Source organism: Rhinichthys klamathensis, unplaced genomic scaffold, assembly GCF_029890125.1.
Source record: "Rhinichthys klamathensis goyatoka isolate OS25496 unplaced genomic scaffold, OSU_Roscu_1.1 h1tg000161l_1, whole genome shotgun sequence".
Lineage (NCBI taxonomy): Eukaryota > Metazoa > Chordata > Actinopteri > Cypriniformes > Leuciscidae > Rhinichthys > Rhinichthys klamathensis.
The window spans coordinates 4,105,001-4,119,978 of record NW_026606695.1 but is presented as its reverse complement, the minus strand read 5'-3'; the positions used below and the strand labels follow the sequence as shown (position 1 = coordinate 4,119,978).

The 14,978-nt window shown below is 39.3% G+C and overlaps 2 protein-coding genes across 2 annotated transcripts; both read left to right on the top strand.

Annotated features, from left to right (window-relative positions):
* Positions 1-2,143: 2,143 nt before the first annotated feature.
* si:ch211-210p4.6 (malignant fibrous histiocytoma-amplified sequence 1) lies at positions 2,144-10,511 on the top strand. Its single transcript, XM_056259034.1, has 10 exons — positions 2,144-2,285; positions 2,704-3,571; positions 5,311-5,602; positions 5,688-5,874; positions 5,961-6,145; positions 6,257-6,753; positions 6,965-7,110; positions 9,784-9,982; positions 10,144-10,211; positions 10,298-10,511. Exons 1-10 carry the CDS (start codon positions 2,270-2,272, stop codon positions 10,333-10,335), a joined length of 2,496 nt encoding a protein of 831 aa, XP_056115009.1. The 5' UTR covers positions 2,144-2,269; the 3' UTR covers positions 10,336-10,511.
* Positions 10,512-11,785: 1,274 nt separating this feature from the next.
* On the top strand, positions 11,786-13,634 carry ascl1b (achaete-scute family bHLH transcription factor 1b). Its single transcript, XM_056259043.1, has 2 exons — positions 11,786-12,722; positions 13,011-13,634. The coding sequence occupies exons 1-2, from the start codon at positions 12,158-12,160 to the stop codon at positions 13,040-13,042; spliced, it is 597 nt and encodes a 198-aa protein (XP_056115018.1). The 5' UTR covers positions 11,786-12,157; the 3' UTR covers positions 13,043-13,634.
* The last annotated feature ends 1,344 nt before the right edge of the window (positions 13,635-14,978 follow it).

The window sequence follows — 14,978 nt, the reverse complement described above, 5'->3', positions numbered from 1 at the left end:
ATTCTGTCAGTAATTACTCACCCTCATGTTGTTCCAACCCCGTAAGACTTTCGTTCATCTTCGGAACACAAATTAATATATTTTTGATTAAATCGGAGAGCTGTCTCATTCCTCCATAGGCTTCTATGTTATTGAAACTTGCCGGCCCAGAAAAGTTAGTAAACATCGTTAAAATAGTCCAAGTGACTACTGGCTCAACCATAAGTTTATCAAGCGACGAGAATACTTTATGTGTGCAAAAAAAAAAAAGAAAAAAAAAGACTTTATTCAACTATTCATTTTCTTCTCTGTGGGCCTCTGACGTGAGTTCACGTAGTGTAACAGCGCAGCGCTTCTGTGTTGTACGTCAGAATGTAGGCTCACTATTGGCCAACGCTGGTCATGTGTGTGATGCATGTGCGCCAATTTTGGGGTGAATTAACCCTTTAAATTATACATCCAGTTTATTAGCAACACCGTGCACGAGCGTGAATCCTGCGATATCCACCTTTGATCTCATAGGTGTCTGATCCACTCATAGATAGTAAAAGAAATGGACACATCGACCCCATAGACTTCAAGTCAATTAGAAGCACTCACTTCCTGATGGCTGAGCGTACTGCGCAGGCTCAAACTGAGCTTGACGACGAGCAACCTGTCTGACAGTTGTAAGTCTTCTAGTAGCTGTGCCAAGAGGAATCTGAATCATTCCCTTCCGAATCTTACGGAGACGGAGAGCGTGAGTAGGAGCTGTCCATGAGGTAGCAGCAGTATCAACTTTATGACTCTCTATGGGCTTCTCCCTTGACTTTATCGGACGTTATGCCCCCACGTCCACCCGATTGCCTGCGAGCTTCTCCTCCTGTCTATACGGTAAATTTCTCTACTGTGAGACAGAGAGTCGCGTGGTTATGACGCAATTGTTAGCCTATTTTTACAAAAACTGCTTCTACGGGGCCATAACGTAAGATACACGGTAATGGAGCCTTTTATACATTGTCGTGTTTCTTTAGAAATAAACAATGGAGTCTTTAAACGACTCAGATGTAAAGTTATTCACTGTCAGAGTGACGCCAAAATGAATGGGAGTCAATGGAATGCTAACAGCAGGTGAAGGCTTGCTAACCAATGGCGGCCTCCAGGGAGGCTTCAGTTTCCGACTGATGGATTACCCCCTTGGATCCACTGCGAGAAGAGAGAAGTTCAGTGAACTAGGCTGCGTTCCAGTTGTCATGCCCTTCACTCACTAACTTCCCTCCGTCTTGTTCATTTGGATGTACGTCATTGCTTACGTTGAATGAGTGCCCACTACTGGCGGAACCTTTGCAATAGGCTGAATTGGAACGTGCTAAGCCCTTGATCACTTAGAATCCACCATGGGGTTGATTTATGATTTTTTTTCCCCTTACGAAATCGTTTAATGCAGCATTCTATATGTAGCTATATAGGTGTGTTTGAGTTGTTTTTTGATTTTTAATAATTAATATATAATAGAGTTGTTTGTGGTGGGGTAAATTAAACGCAATATGGCATCACAATCGTGTTGCATTGTGGTATATATGGAGCTGCCTGAAGTGTACATTGTGAAGTAGACTCGCTCCCTCTGTCAAAATAGAGAGAGAAAGGATCAGTCCATATAAACTTCCCTTGTCCACTTCACAAAGTGAAACGCACTTCAAAATGGCGGCTGGGATTCCCCTGAGGAGAAGTGCTTAGGGAAGTTCGCTAGTGTGTGTCTAAAAGTGGACTGGAACGCAGCCCTGTCCATCTTGCCTGCACTTCACTCCTCCCCTCACTGCAGCCGCCTACTCTCGCCTACATTTCAGGTGAGGCAAGGTGCATCTCAGACAAGCTGCTGCATGTGGGAGGGAAAGTTATTTTGATTGTTTACAATGGAACATGTATAATAATAAAAAAGATGTGCACAGATAAATCCTTTATAAGAAATACTGCAATATTCCATGAAAAATAAGTGGTAAATTTTGACTTCATGGTGACTTTTTAAGTTGAATCTGTTAGGCCTACCTCATTGCTACTGTCTTTTCGTAAGCACACTGTTGCACTGTTTAGCCAGATGATGGCACTGCAGTGCTGCATTGTGTAAATCACGTGAGAGAATGTGAAACAGATACTGCTGTATTTTCTTGAAAATGAAAGTAAATCCAGGCGTATTGGGCGTATTGCTCTGTTAAAAGTCCGTCACCACTCTGATCCACGGGACATGAGGAAGTAGATTACCTACCAGACGTACATCAGACGAGCGAAAGAGTTTCTTTAGCATCTCAACAACATGTCCACTTTAAATGGTATGTTCACAATTTTTTATTTTGATCTTCAAGAAATGCTAATGATTCGCGTGAATGTAGATCTAAGAAAAGTAACACCAAATGACTTAGTCTTGTATTTTCTAGTGAGAGTGACTCCGGATTTGCTTTATCATAGTAGTCATGTCATGTAACATATCGTGCTTTATCAATGTATCATTATAGTGGATATAATAATTGCTAATCTTGTCAAACTCACGTTGAGTTTGAATTATTTGTTCTGTTTAGAATGAAAACACTCTTTTATTATTCATGTTGAAATATGTATGCCTTGCTTCTCCAAGTCATCTGACGATGTTATGTTGTTGTTGGTTATTAAATAATAATAAGCATAAAATTACACACTTTGTTGTGTGTGTGTGTGTGCGTGTGTATAACATTAACAATGATATTCCCATAGGAAATCAAAATGGCAAAAAGGACTATGACTTTTCTGGAAAGAAGCTCAAAACACTTCCCACTGAGCTATGCAAGAGTGGTGGAGATGCTGTCAAGGTGGATCTACAGCGTAACAGACTCAAACAAATCCCTGGCATCTCGCAACTGACAAACCTGAAAGAGCTTAACCTGAGCAATAATGTGATCACTGATTTCCCCATGGAGATTATTGGGTTACACCAATTGGAGAAACTTTATATGAATCAGAACAGTCTCAAAACCATTCCAGAAAATGTATTTCCATCTTTGGGGAAACTTCGATTCTTAAAGTTAAGCACCAATCGGCTTGAAAAGCTACCCATCGATGTGAACAGCTGCCAAGATCTCACCTATCTGAACCTGTCCAACAACTGCCTGAAGAATTTGGATCCTATTGTGGATCTTTCACACCTTAAAGAACTGTATGTCGAGAGGAACCAGTTGTCTGAGCTACCAGAAAAGCTCTTTCAAAACAATAGTTTAACTCTGTTCAAAGCTAATGGCAACCCTCTTAGAAAGCCACCTGTGGAGGTCTGTGCTGGGGGATTGAAAGATATCAAGAGTTACTTTTCAATGCTTGAGGAAAACGCCCCACATGTTTACACTGTGAAGACCATGTTTCTGGGGAACTCCATGGCAGGGAAATCCACTCTGTGCCGCAGTCTGGAGAAGGGTTGCCCTGTACCAGTGGAAGAGGCTGATCGTACTGTAGGGATCGATATCAGTGAAGTTAATAGAGATGGCATCCGTTTCTGCTTTTGGGACTTTGCTGGACAAGAGGAATACTACATCACCCATCATGTTTTTATAACACCTCAAGCCTTTGTCATACTTGCCATCAACCTTTCCAGGTAAAGCATACATTTTTTTATTTTTCTACTGCTAGATCAAACGGTTCAATTTACTCTCACCACTAAACACACTATGCAAGTCATTGAAAATTCATTATTTTATTAGCAAGAATCACTTATTACTTTTGCTTGTCCTTTTAAATTGTTTGTGTGACGGGCACAAATGATTTTTTGGCTTTAGGAAGGATTACTTTTCTAAACAATCAGATGTGTGATCTCTGCATTGTGGACAATAAAATAGGCAAAACCAAAATATTATAGAGGATTCCTTCAGACACAATTAACAATCATTTAACTCCTCTCACATTTTTACAATTAATTTTTTTATTGTGAATCTTCACATAGGCTATTTGACATATATTTTTTTAAAGTGGTCCTATTATGCTTTTTCACGTTTTCAGCTTTAGTGTGTAATGTTGAGCATAAAAAAGATCTGCAAGGCTACAAAGCTCAAAGTCCACTCCAAAGGGAGATATTTTATTGAACAGAATCCCCTTTTCAAGAACTACAACGAACGACTTGTTTGGACTACAATGCGATTTTTCCGGATCTTATGAAGTCACAATGTTACTCATTAAAGTAATCCCACCCACAGAAAATGCAAAAAAGCGGACAAGGCCTGGTTCATTAGAAAAGAAAATGTTGTCGCTATGTTGAGGAGACGCTGTTTTTTCCACCCCATTTCCAAAACTGATTTGTTTGACCTTCCTAAGGCTGACAAACTTGGAGTGGTTAAAATGTATTTTAAACACTGTCCCTGAACATAATAACCCCAAAATTTGTCTGTGCCGCTGGCTGCTCATTTTACGGAAAACGGCTTCCAGAAGAGAGTAGATTGCAGGTTAGGCACAAAAGCTTCTCCTGAAACAGATCATTTTCCACTTTGTCAGGACAATCTGTTATTTTTGGATCACTTGTATGTCTTATTATTTGTAGTTTGTAGTACTATTAACAGTTCCAATTATAAGTTTTATGTAGTTGCTATGATGTAAACAAAGGGCAAAGCTCACCTGCTAGTCAACATTAGTGTTGACTTAGTGTTTAGTACTGTAGCTTTTGTAAGGTCTCGCTTTTGTAAGACTGTTCACCACCCCTTAGAAAAATCAACCATGGTTGTGTTATTCAATTACTGTTTGTATTACCATAGTTTTCCGACAAGTATCATGATTAAATGGTGTATAACTTTGTATTTAATATGTCTAAGAATATACACTCTGAAATGCCCTGTGAAATCTTGCAAAATCTGTTCTGCACGATCCTCTTGTTTATTAACATGCTTAAGTCTGAATCAGGCTTGAATTGGTTAGAAATTGACAGCATCCTTAATATTTAAATCTGAGTAGAGCTCGCTATTATGGCAAGGGGGGAGGGGGGGGGGGGGGATATTATAAATATCAGGGGGATATTTCCTGAACGTGCTAAGCGGTGCCAACCACAACACACTGGGCTGGCTAACCAATCACAGCACATTTCGTATTTCGGAATGAGGGGCTTTATCAAAACAGGAAATAAACAACGTGTTCAGGCCAGACTGAGGAGAGAAGTGCTGTGTAATAATATGTGAAAAATAATGTATGTTTTGAATAATCAAGCATGAAAACTTATTCTAGTACACCCCCCCCAAAAAAAATCAAGACTTCGTAAAAGGGCATAATGGACCCATTTAAGATTAACTTTAAGTAAAAAAAAACTTTATTTAGATACATTAATTAATCTATATATTTATTCATTTATTTTAGTTACAATATGGATGACCAGAGTTTCAAAGAGAACGTGGACTTCTGGATCAAAAATCTACAGCTTAAGATACCAGACTCAGTGGTCCTGCTTGTAGGCACTCATGTTGACCAGTGCACAAGTGCTCAGGTGAATGAAAAGAAAAAACACATCGAAGAGCGGGTGAAGGAAATGCTTGAAAAGCACAAAGTTAACTTAGAGCTTCGTAAAAAGATCCTCCAGAAGAGCGACAACCCATCTTTGAACTACGACCTGATAAATCAAATCGAAAGACTCACTGAGTACAAACTAAAGGTAATTTGGATTTGGATTGCTGTCTTAAAATATGCATCCAATGAAATGTGCTGCTATGATCTGCTTCATTTCCTTTTGTTTTTAGGTCCTTGAATTTATACTTATAGATTGCACTAAACAGGAGGACATTGACAGACTACTTACTCGCATCAAAAATGATGTTTTGAACAAAGATATATTCCCCAACATTGAAAAGACTTTACCTAGGAGCTTCTATGATGTGGAGAAGGATCTCAACAAACTTGTGACGAACGATGACATTCCAGAGCATGGTGAGTAGTTCTTTGTTTTGTTTGTTCTTAAATTAGTTTCTTTAATTAATCATTTTCTAAAGTCTGAAATTTGCACCTAATAACAGGAATTGTGAGTCAAAACTTCCTCTTGCTTGAACTGAAGAATAGACATGATACACTGGACGATGACCAACTGAAGTTAATTCTTCAGTATCTTCACCGAATTGGTGTCATTATGTGGTACAAGGAAATCCCAGAATTGGCAGGTTTTGTGTTTGTGAAACCATCCTTCCTCATCTCACTGTTCAAGGTTCATGCATCAAACATTTAAACTAAAAGCATTAAATGTCTTTGAATGGCAATGCTAATCCGTTTATCACTTAAAATCCTTCATCACTTATTTCTTTTGATTCTGTCACAGACTATTGTGAGACATGACCTGGTCCAGGAACTGAACAAGATTTCCGCTGCACAGCTGAAGTCAGAAAACGCACTTGTAATACAAAAGAAAAGATGGATCAGAGACTATAAAGACAGAGCATCCTTAAGCAATGTGGCTATTAGGATCCTTGTGCGGACTGAGCTCCAGAAGAATTACGGCAAGACTGATGAAGAGCTAATTGAGGAGGTTGTTGGGTCCAAAAATAAGGAGGGGACTCTCCTTTCACTACTAAAACACTTTGATATATGTTTGTCAACCAAACATAACAGTCCTCTCAATCCAAATGCCAACGAATTCTGTCCAAACCAAGACTGGAAGGCCTCAAATCCAATTGTGTACGAGCCAGATGCTTGTCTTTTCCCAAATTACCTGTCAGACAATGAACAGGTAAAGCAAAAGTGGGAATCAGACAATACAGAAGACCTCAACATCCATGTATACCTCCTACCTGAGATCCCACATGGTTTCTTCCACAGGTGAATGCTTATGCTTGTCTTTTTTAGACAAAATTACTAAATACATGTCATTGAAGAACATTTTGGCTTTATATTTGCTGTAAGGGAATGTGCAAAGCATCATCAACCCAGATACAAGGATAATTTTCTCAAAAAGCTAATTTAAACTGATTTGATTGTGAATGTATTACCTTATATGACTAGTATGACTTGTAAAACTGTCGCTTTACAGGCTTGTCATCAGGACATGCTCCTTGTACTTTCCATACTGGATAGGAAAAGACCAGTGTATGCTGTGCAGTGGCAACAAACGTTTTCTGCTCAGAGAACACCGTGAGGAGGATCAGTTCATTGAGATCCGCTGCAAAGAAAGTGAACGTAAGACCCCTCTTTTTGATTACATTTGTACATTACTTTTTGCCGTTTTTGTGCACGTTTTTATTTTTATTATTCACTCATAATTAACTCAGCCTCAAGCCATTCTAGGTGTATACTTTCTTCTTTCAGTCAAACACAATACTAGAAGTTATATTAAATAATATCCAGTCTCTTCCCAGCTTTGTAATGGCTTTGAATAGTGTCCAGGTTTTTGAAGCTCCAAAAAGCGCATTCACCATAAAAGTAATCCATATGACTCCAGTGGGTTAATAAATGCCTTCAGAAGTGAAGCTATGGGTTTTTGTATGAAAAAACATCCGTATTTAAAACTTTATAAACTATAATCCCTGGCTTTCAGCAACGGCCATGTTCACATGACAGTCGGGTCATATGTCATACTTCGGGTCAGAGGTCACCCTTCTGCCTGAACTCGACTCTCTCGTCAACGCGTGTATGGCTGTTGCCGTTAATGTTTTGGGGTTAAAACGAGTTTTTTTATATTTTTGAAAGAAGTCTCTTATGGTCACAAAGGCTGCATTTATTTAATCAAATATACAGTAAAAACAGACTGAGCGCCAAACTAGAGGTGTGCAATCCTATAATAATTGCTTCATATAATAATCTAATAATAACAGCATGCAGAATTTTGTCACTGAAGATATGAAGCATCGTGTGTGGAAATTGAAAAAAAAAAATAGCCTATATAAAACGAGACAGAACTGGACCGGGACTGGGACTGGAAATTCCACGAAGACCTCTTTCTATGGGCTTTTATGGGAACGTTAATAAACGCAGGAGCAGTATTAAATATAACATATTTTTGGCTGAATTTTTGTTGGAGAGGTATTGAGAAAAGTGAGTGAACAAGTGGGACATTTTCCACAACTGTAGAAAGAGAGATGCCTGAGATATTACCAAAGTTGAAAAGGTCAGAGGAATATAATTGGAACGATCAGGAAAGAGCTAGGACCCGCGTTGATATTGGAAAAGCTTTCCAGCGCTGCAGGAACGTTAGAAAGCGAGAAGACCTGAAAATGGACGCAGAAGTTGCTTTGTTTCTGCTCGATACGCGAATAACATTGGTTTTGCTGTTCCACAGAACAATGATATGCTGTTTTTGTTGTTGTTGTTTAATCACAGCTGATGCATCCAATCTTGTGCAAGCTGTCTGATGCGACAGTTGTTGCCTATGTTGCATAGCATGTTTACTATTTTGGGGGCGGAGCAAAGAAGGGAGGGGTGTGTTTCTTTTGGTAGGGGTGTTTGTTTGGGTGTCAAACAGTGTTTCTCAGAAATTGTTTACTTCACCTTTTGCTGAATAAAAGTTTGGATTTATTTTTATACATGCATGTATGTGTGTGTTTTCTTTTCATAAAAAGTTGACAATGACTCTGATCATAGCAAATGTCACTGGATTATAATAGCTCACAAAAAAACAACCACTTTACAAGTAGCCTGCATTGTACTTATTGTTGGTAATGTACATTTTCTTAAAGCTGCAGTCCGTAACTTTTTTGGGTTAAAAATTATCCAAAATAAATTTGTGAGCAAGTACATAACCAGCCATTGTTCAAAACTATCTGCTTGCCTTAGCTCGATTCAAAACGGCAAGCTTGTAATAATGTTTTTAATTCCAGTGGTACTGGTGGATTTCCGCGGGAGATTCGAGCATGTCTTTGCGTCATTACGTCACATCTGTACACATAAAGAAGGAGTCTCGGCTAGTATAAGCTATATTGAGTCATTACGTCACATCTGTACACATAAAGAAGGAGTCTCGGCTAGTAGGCTTGAGGATGCTGGAGGTGGAGATGTATATCCTTTTCTCACAGCACTTGATATAATTAAACTTATCAATTTGATGGCGGATCCAGAAAGATTCAAACGACAATCACCAGTGACAACTAGAGATTCACCCGCTGTAAAATGCAAAAGACTTCGGAGTGGCTAGAGAAAAAAAGAGACTGCAACCGGACCCATGCGAAAACAAGGATAAATATCGGAAGGGCTTTTGAAAGGTGGCGTGAACTCCGTGTTTTGAAGGGGTTCAAAACGGACGCAGAGACAGCTTTTTTTCTGCTGGACAAGACATTTCAATGGTTCAATTATCTAACAGTAGCACACTTGTTCGTTTAATTCATACACTTACGGAGTACTGAACTACAGGTAGGCCTAATACACATTAAATGTAGTCACGCAATGCTGATGTTGGTAACATTAACAAGTTGAGAACAAAGTATAATTTGCACGGTTTGACGTGATATGATAAGCGATCGTTAGATTTAATCAGCGCGATTTACTGCAATGCTTTTTTTCCCTTAGTTGGTCAGAACAAAAGTGGATGTTACTTACTTGTTCAGATGACATTTTTACAACATAAATTCTTATGTCGGTCATACTTCCAAAAAGTAGAATCTGTGATTCCGAATGCCGACAGCTGCACATTCTCCTCAAAACATTGGATTCATCCGCGTTGTGCCGTGCCGAGGCACAACCCACGTAAAGTGGGTTAATAATTACGCGAATAACTGCAATTGCAGATTTCAAACAGAGATGGCGACAAAGAGGAAAAACTACGGACTGCAGCTTTAATGTTGTCACCACTAAGGTCTTCTTCATATAGACATTAAATCAAAATTATTATATTATACTTAAAAATGTTTCTTCCTGTAGTTGAAACCTCAGAAGACATCAAGAAAGCATGGAAAGTGATAAGGGAGATTATGAAACGACTGAACACACTGACTGAGCAGTGGCAAGGGTTGTACCAGACTGTCCACAGTCCCTGCAAGGCCCAGGATTGTGATAACTACTTTGAATGGAATGACTGGCAAGAATGGTTAGAAGATTCTGGAACAAACCCATTTAATGTGTAAGTTGTCATGTGATTCGTCCTCTGTTGTGTTCTCAACAGAGCATTTTTGCTTTCGTTGTATAGTCATATTCTTTTATCGAATTATATGTTTGGCTCATCTTGTTTTTAATCGTATTAAGATAAAATCAGGTGACTGAATACTGTGTTCTGTCTTATAGAGGACTAGAGGAGAATCAAACTTGCTGTGATGGTCACCAACGAAAGACAGAGTTGCTGTTCCCTAGAAGTAAATGCATTTATTTACAGAGAAATACAACACACACTTATTCTTCTGCCTTTTATAATTCTTTGTAATTACATTTTTGTATGCAGCTCCTGATGCAGACCTGAAGGGAGGACACATGAAATAATAATGCAACACAGAACAAATACAAAAAAATTGACTTCACTTGATGTAAAAGGTGTATGTGATTGGTAAATTAATTAATAATCAACTTGATTGTGAGCACAAAAAGTTTTATGTGATTGATAAATTAATTAATAATCAACCTGATTGTGAGCACAAAAAATACTGTCTTAATATTTTCGACACTGCAAATTGTAATTGCTCCAAACCAATGAACTAGTAGCCTACATCCTATTTAATATTGGTAATGTATATATATATATATATTTTAAATTTAGTCTAGAATGGACAATTAAACGTTATTTAGGTTAAAATACACAACATTTTTGTTGTCTAATCTACAGTAAGAAATTTGTTCAGTGGATATGCTGTCTTGTAGAAACATATTGTCGCCGCTAGGGGGTGATCCATTCATTTACGTTGCACATTTTGTTTGAGAACTATTTGTGGAGGGCTAAAGTCTTGCTGTTATGGAGTCCTGGCTTTATCATGTTAGAAATTCTCCAATAAAGTTATCCACCTACCAAAGTACCATGGAATTTACAAATTTTTGTATTGTCAGATCATTTGCTTCTAATTAGCTAAAAAAAAGGCCTTCAACTTCAACACAAGTAGCATTTTACACACACACACACACACACACACACATATATATAGCCTATATATATATATAGGCTATTTCTAGTTATATTTTTCACAAACTCTTTTTATCTGACATTCGTTTTTTTTTCATTTTCCATCTGTTCATTCATGTTCCGATGTTTACTTCATTATAAAGTAAATAGCATGCTGTCTCTGTCAGTTGATTTGTTTGAACGAGATTTACCGTATACTTATTATTATGACTGACGGTTCAGCTTGGAGCAATGGGGTTAGGCACGTGCGCGCGCGCAAGCACAAACACATTGTAAAGGCTTTCCGTTGACTTCTGTTATCTTTAAATTGAGACAGTGTTATTTTATATCCCCGGAACCTAAGCCTTGTTAAGACAATAAGTTCATTAGTTTTTTCCCCTCATTAGGACCGGCTGAACTACAAAATGTAGGCGATTTCAGGTTTTACTATTCTTGTGGAGACATGATCCCGACAATGTTTGAAAAATCGGATCAAAATCTAAACTATGATCAAAAAAAGTCTTTAAAAACGTATTTTTTCTCCATAGGCTGCTATGCAATCTAGAGGATAAAAGTTATTATATTCAAATGGAATTTCTCATTTAGGCTACTTGTTTGCATAATGCCCTTAACAAAACTGTGCTGTTCCATGTTGATGATGGTTAGGTTATTTGTGCCATAATAGCCTACTTTTTGGCACTTTTTGTTCATAACATGCAAGTCTTATGCTGTTAGGTAATAAACCACACCGCAGACTGACGACAGGTACATTATACTTGAACTTCTAAAAACTGACAACCCTCCATCGTTTTATTTAATATCAATTGTTGACCCTGCACGTTTTACATTCCACAACACGGAACATGTACGCGTGCGCCGGATGACCATTATTCCACAGAGATGCAATGCCTCATACGCGTGGCGCAGTGAGCGCACAGAATAGTTCCTTTGAGTTTGTCAAAGCCACGCGCCCGGCGCGCGAAGCCCGAGCAGGGGATTCATGCAGGGGGCGGGGTCTTTCTTTGGGAGCGTGCGGCCCGAAAGGGGGTGGAGGTGTGGCGCACGTGTAGAAAAGGGAGAGCAAGTTGCTTTCCCCTCAAATCATTCGCCGAACAGGTGTATCGCTTCTTGCGAGCCACGCGAAAGGCACGAGAGCGGCGCATTACTTGCAAACTCCTCACCTCATCTATTTATCTATTTATTTGACGCGACATGGAGGCAACTGTCATCGCCACGACGCAAATAACGCAAGACTCGTTTTATCAGCCGTTTTCGGAGACCCTCCTGCCTCATGCGAAGCAGGACATGGAGTGTAAAGTGCTGAAGAGACAGCGCTCGAGCAGCCCAGAGCTACTTAGGTGCAAGAGGAGACTGACCTTCAACGGACTCGGCTATACTATCCCTCAACAGCAGCCCATGGCGGTGGCCAGACGGAACGAGCGCGAAAGAAACCGCGTCAAGCAGGTGAACATGGGCTTCCAGACGCTTCGACAGCATGTGCCGAACGGAGCGGCGAACAAGAAGATGAGCAAAGTGGAGACGCTGCGCTCGGCAGTGGAGTACATCCGAGCGCTTCAGCAGCTGCTGGACGAGCACGACGCCGTGTCTGCTGTGTTGCAGTGCGGTGTCTCGTCTCCATCGGTCTCCAACGCGTACTCCGCGGGCACGGAGTCTCCTCGTTCTGCTTACTCCTCTGATGAAGGCAGCTACGAGCCTCTCAGCTCTGAGGAGCAAGAGTTGCTGGACTTCACCACATGGTTCGACAGATATGAATCAGGTACGACATTTTTTTTGGCGCTTTCAGACCCAACTTTTTTTTTTTACATACCCATGGGCCCCTCAGCCAAACCAGGGGCCTCCAATTTAAAACAAAATCATATGTGTTTTATATCTCTGACACTATTATAACAGCATATATACATAACATTAGAAAAGAGTTCTGTATGTTTTTCCTGATTACCTTCTGGTTGAAAACCCTGTGTTTTTATCCAACACATCTTATGAATGAATTGTATTCATTTTTGGTGTATGCCTGTGACTCATAACTGCTATTATTCTATTACAGGTGCTTCACTGACTACTAAAGATTGGTGCTGAATGGACAGCACAGGACCAGTACCGGTCGGAGATACGTTGTCTGCTGGTGCCTGTGAAGAATCCGAGTTCATTGACTGAGCACTGGACACACAGAGGGCCATTTCCAGCAATGTGCTCATGCACACAAATGCAACACTCGCACGCTTCCAAATGTTAGAACTGCACTGGATTTGAGGCGAGCGAGGATGTCTAAACTGCTGACTTTTGTCTTGTCATCCCATTCTGTATTCAACATTTTGCCCCGTTGATGCAATAATGTGTAAATGCGACTGAATGAGCCAGTTCGTTCCTTCCACATTGTACAAATAACGAGGTGACCAGTTGTAGATAAACGAATGAGGAAAAATAGTATCAGGTCCCATAAACGCCGTCTGTTAGGGAATACACTAACGTTACACTAGGCAGCCCACATGCAACCTGTATATTATAATATTTTGTTCTAGATATGTATGTGACAGCATTTTTGTACTGGATGAATAACTTTTGTATCAAAGTGTGCACTTGTGTGTTTTTCTACAAACTTGTGTATATGCAATTTTTTATAAGAGAAAACCTATTTTATGTAAAATAAAGACTTTATTTATTCAGATAATTGCCTTGTCTTTGTTTGAAATCATCAAACGCCAAATATGTTTAAAAAGCCTATATGGTTTTAAAAATAAATGTTTACTTGCAGAAATGCACTTTACACAAATGCAGATACTTAAGTAATATAAAAGTGCTGATTTATATGGAAATAACCACTACAGATACACTTTATCTTGATTTCAGATGTCTAAAAGAAGTGGCTTTGAGTATGTCAACATGGTTTAATTAATGGGAGTCATTTACTGTATAAGCACAAAGGAAAGTGACAGGCAGCTGTAGACGGGACACAACCTTGGGTTACAGTGTGTGAACAGTTAATTTTTAAGCAACAACAAAAAAGTTGGAGTGTAAAGCAATTTATAACCCCCGAATACCTTTGTGCTGTAACCAATGTGTCCGTACCAACCTATGGAGGCTGTGAATAGACGTCAACTGAAGACAAATGGTGATGAACTAACTGTCCTGGAGGGCATCCAAAATTTTCTACCAATGTCTGTTTTCCAGTTTTCTTTCAGTTTTCTTTCAGATATATACAGGAGTCTTATCAGCAAAGATAAGGAGACTCGTTTAGGTTTGTGCAGTTCAAACTCTCCCCATTTAAAATGGATCATGCAAAAAGCAGATCTATTCTTGCTTCAAATGACATCCTTCAAAGTGCTTCAAATGTGAGTCAACCAAGCACCAAGCTTCTGAGTGCATGAAAATTAGCATTTTCTATTGTGCGTGTGAAGTTTGGATGCACTGTAAGGCCTTTCGCCATCATCCAATCAGACAGACCCGTGCTGATTTTGAATGGCCTCTGATTTAAGTGACACAAAAGCACTTTTGTGTGAGGGCTACACCATATTCATCACATTGTGCCTTCAACATAAATCTGATTGGATGTCTTGGGCACTTTGATGTCGCTCCAGTGTACGAGTGGCATTGTGATGTCTAACTTCTATCTGTATTACCTATTTTCAGCACTTCGAGCAAGAGGTCCTTTTAATTTGTGAAGAGTGAATTCATAAAAAAAATTCTCTTCTCTGATAAAACACCAGCAGAATGATTGACACTACTTTACAGAGCCTCACACAAAAGCCTGATTTGGGTCCGGCGACAAATGAAAGGGGCCGGGTGTGGGCCTCATTCAGACTAATTTTAATCTTTCACTCCCTGTTTTTTTTTCATCTAGACACTTTTCTATAGTTTTGTCTAGTTCCCATTTTGGAGATCATAGGATAGTTCTCAAAGAAGGAATCCCAGTGTTATATGGAAAACAACAGCCTCAATTTTCCAACTATTTTACAAATCAGCAGCCAAATACTGAAATACAATATTTTAGTCTTGGATTTTATGCCTTACATTG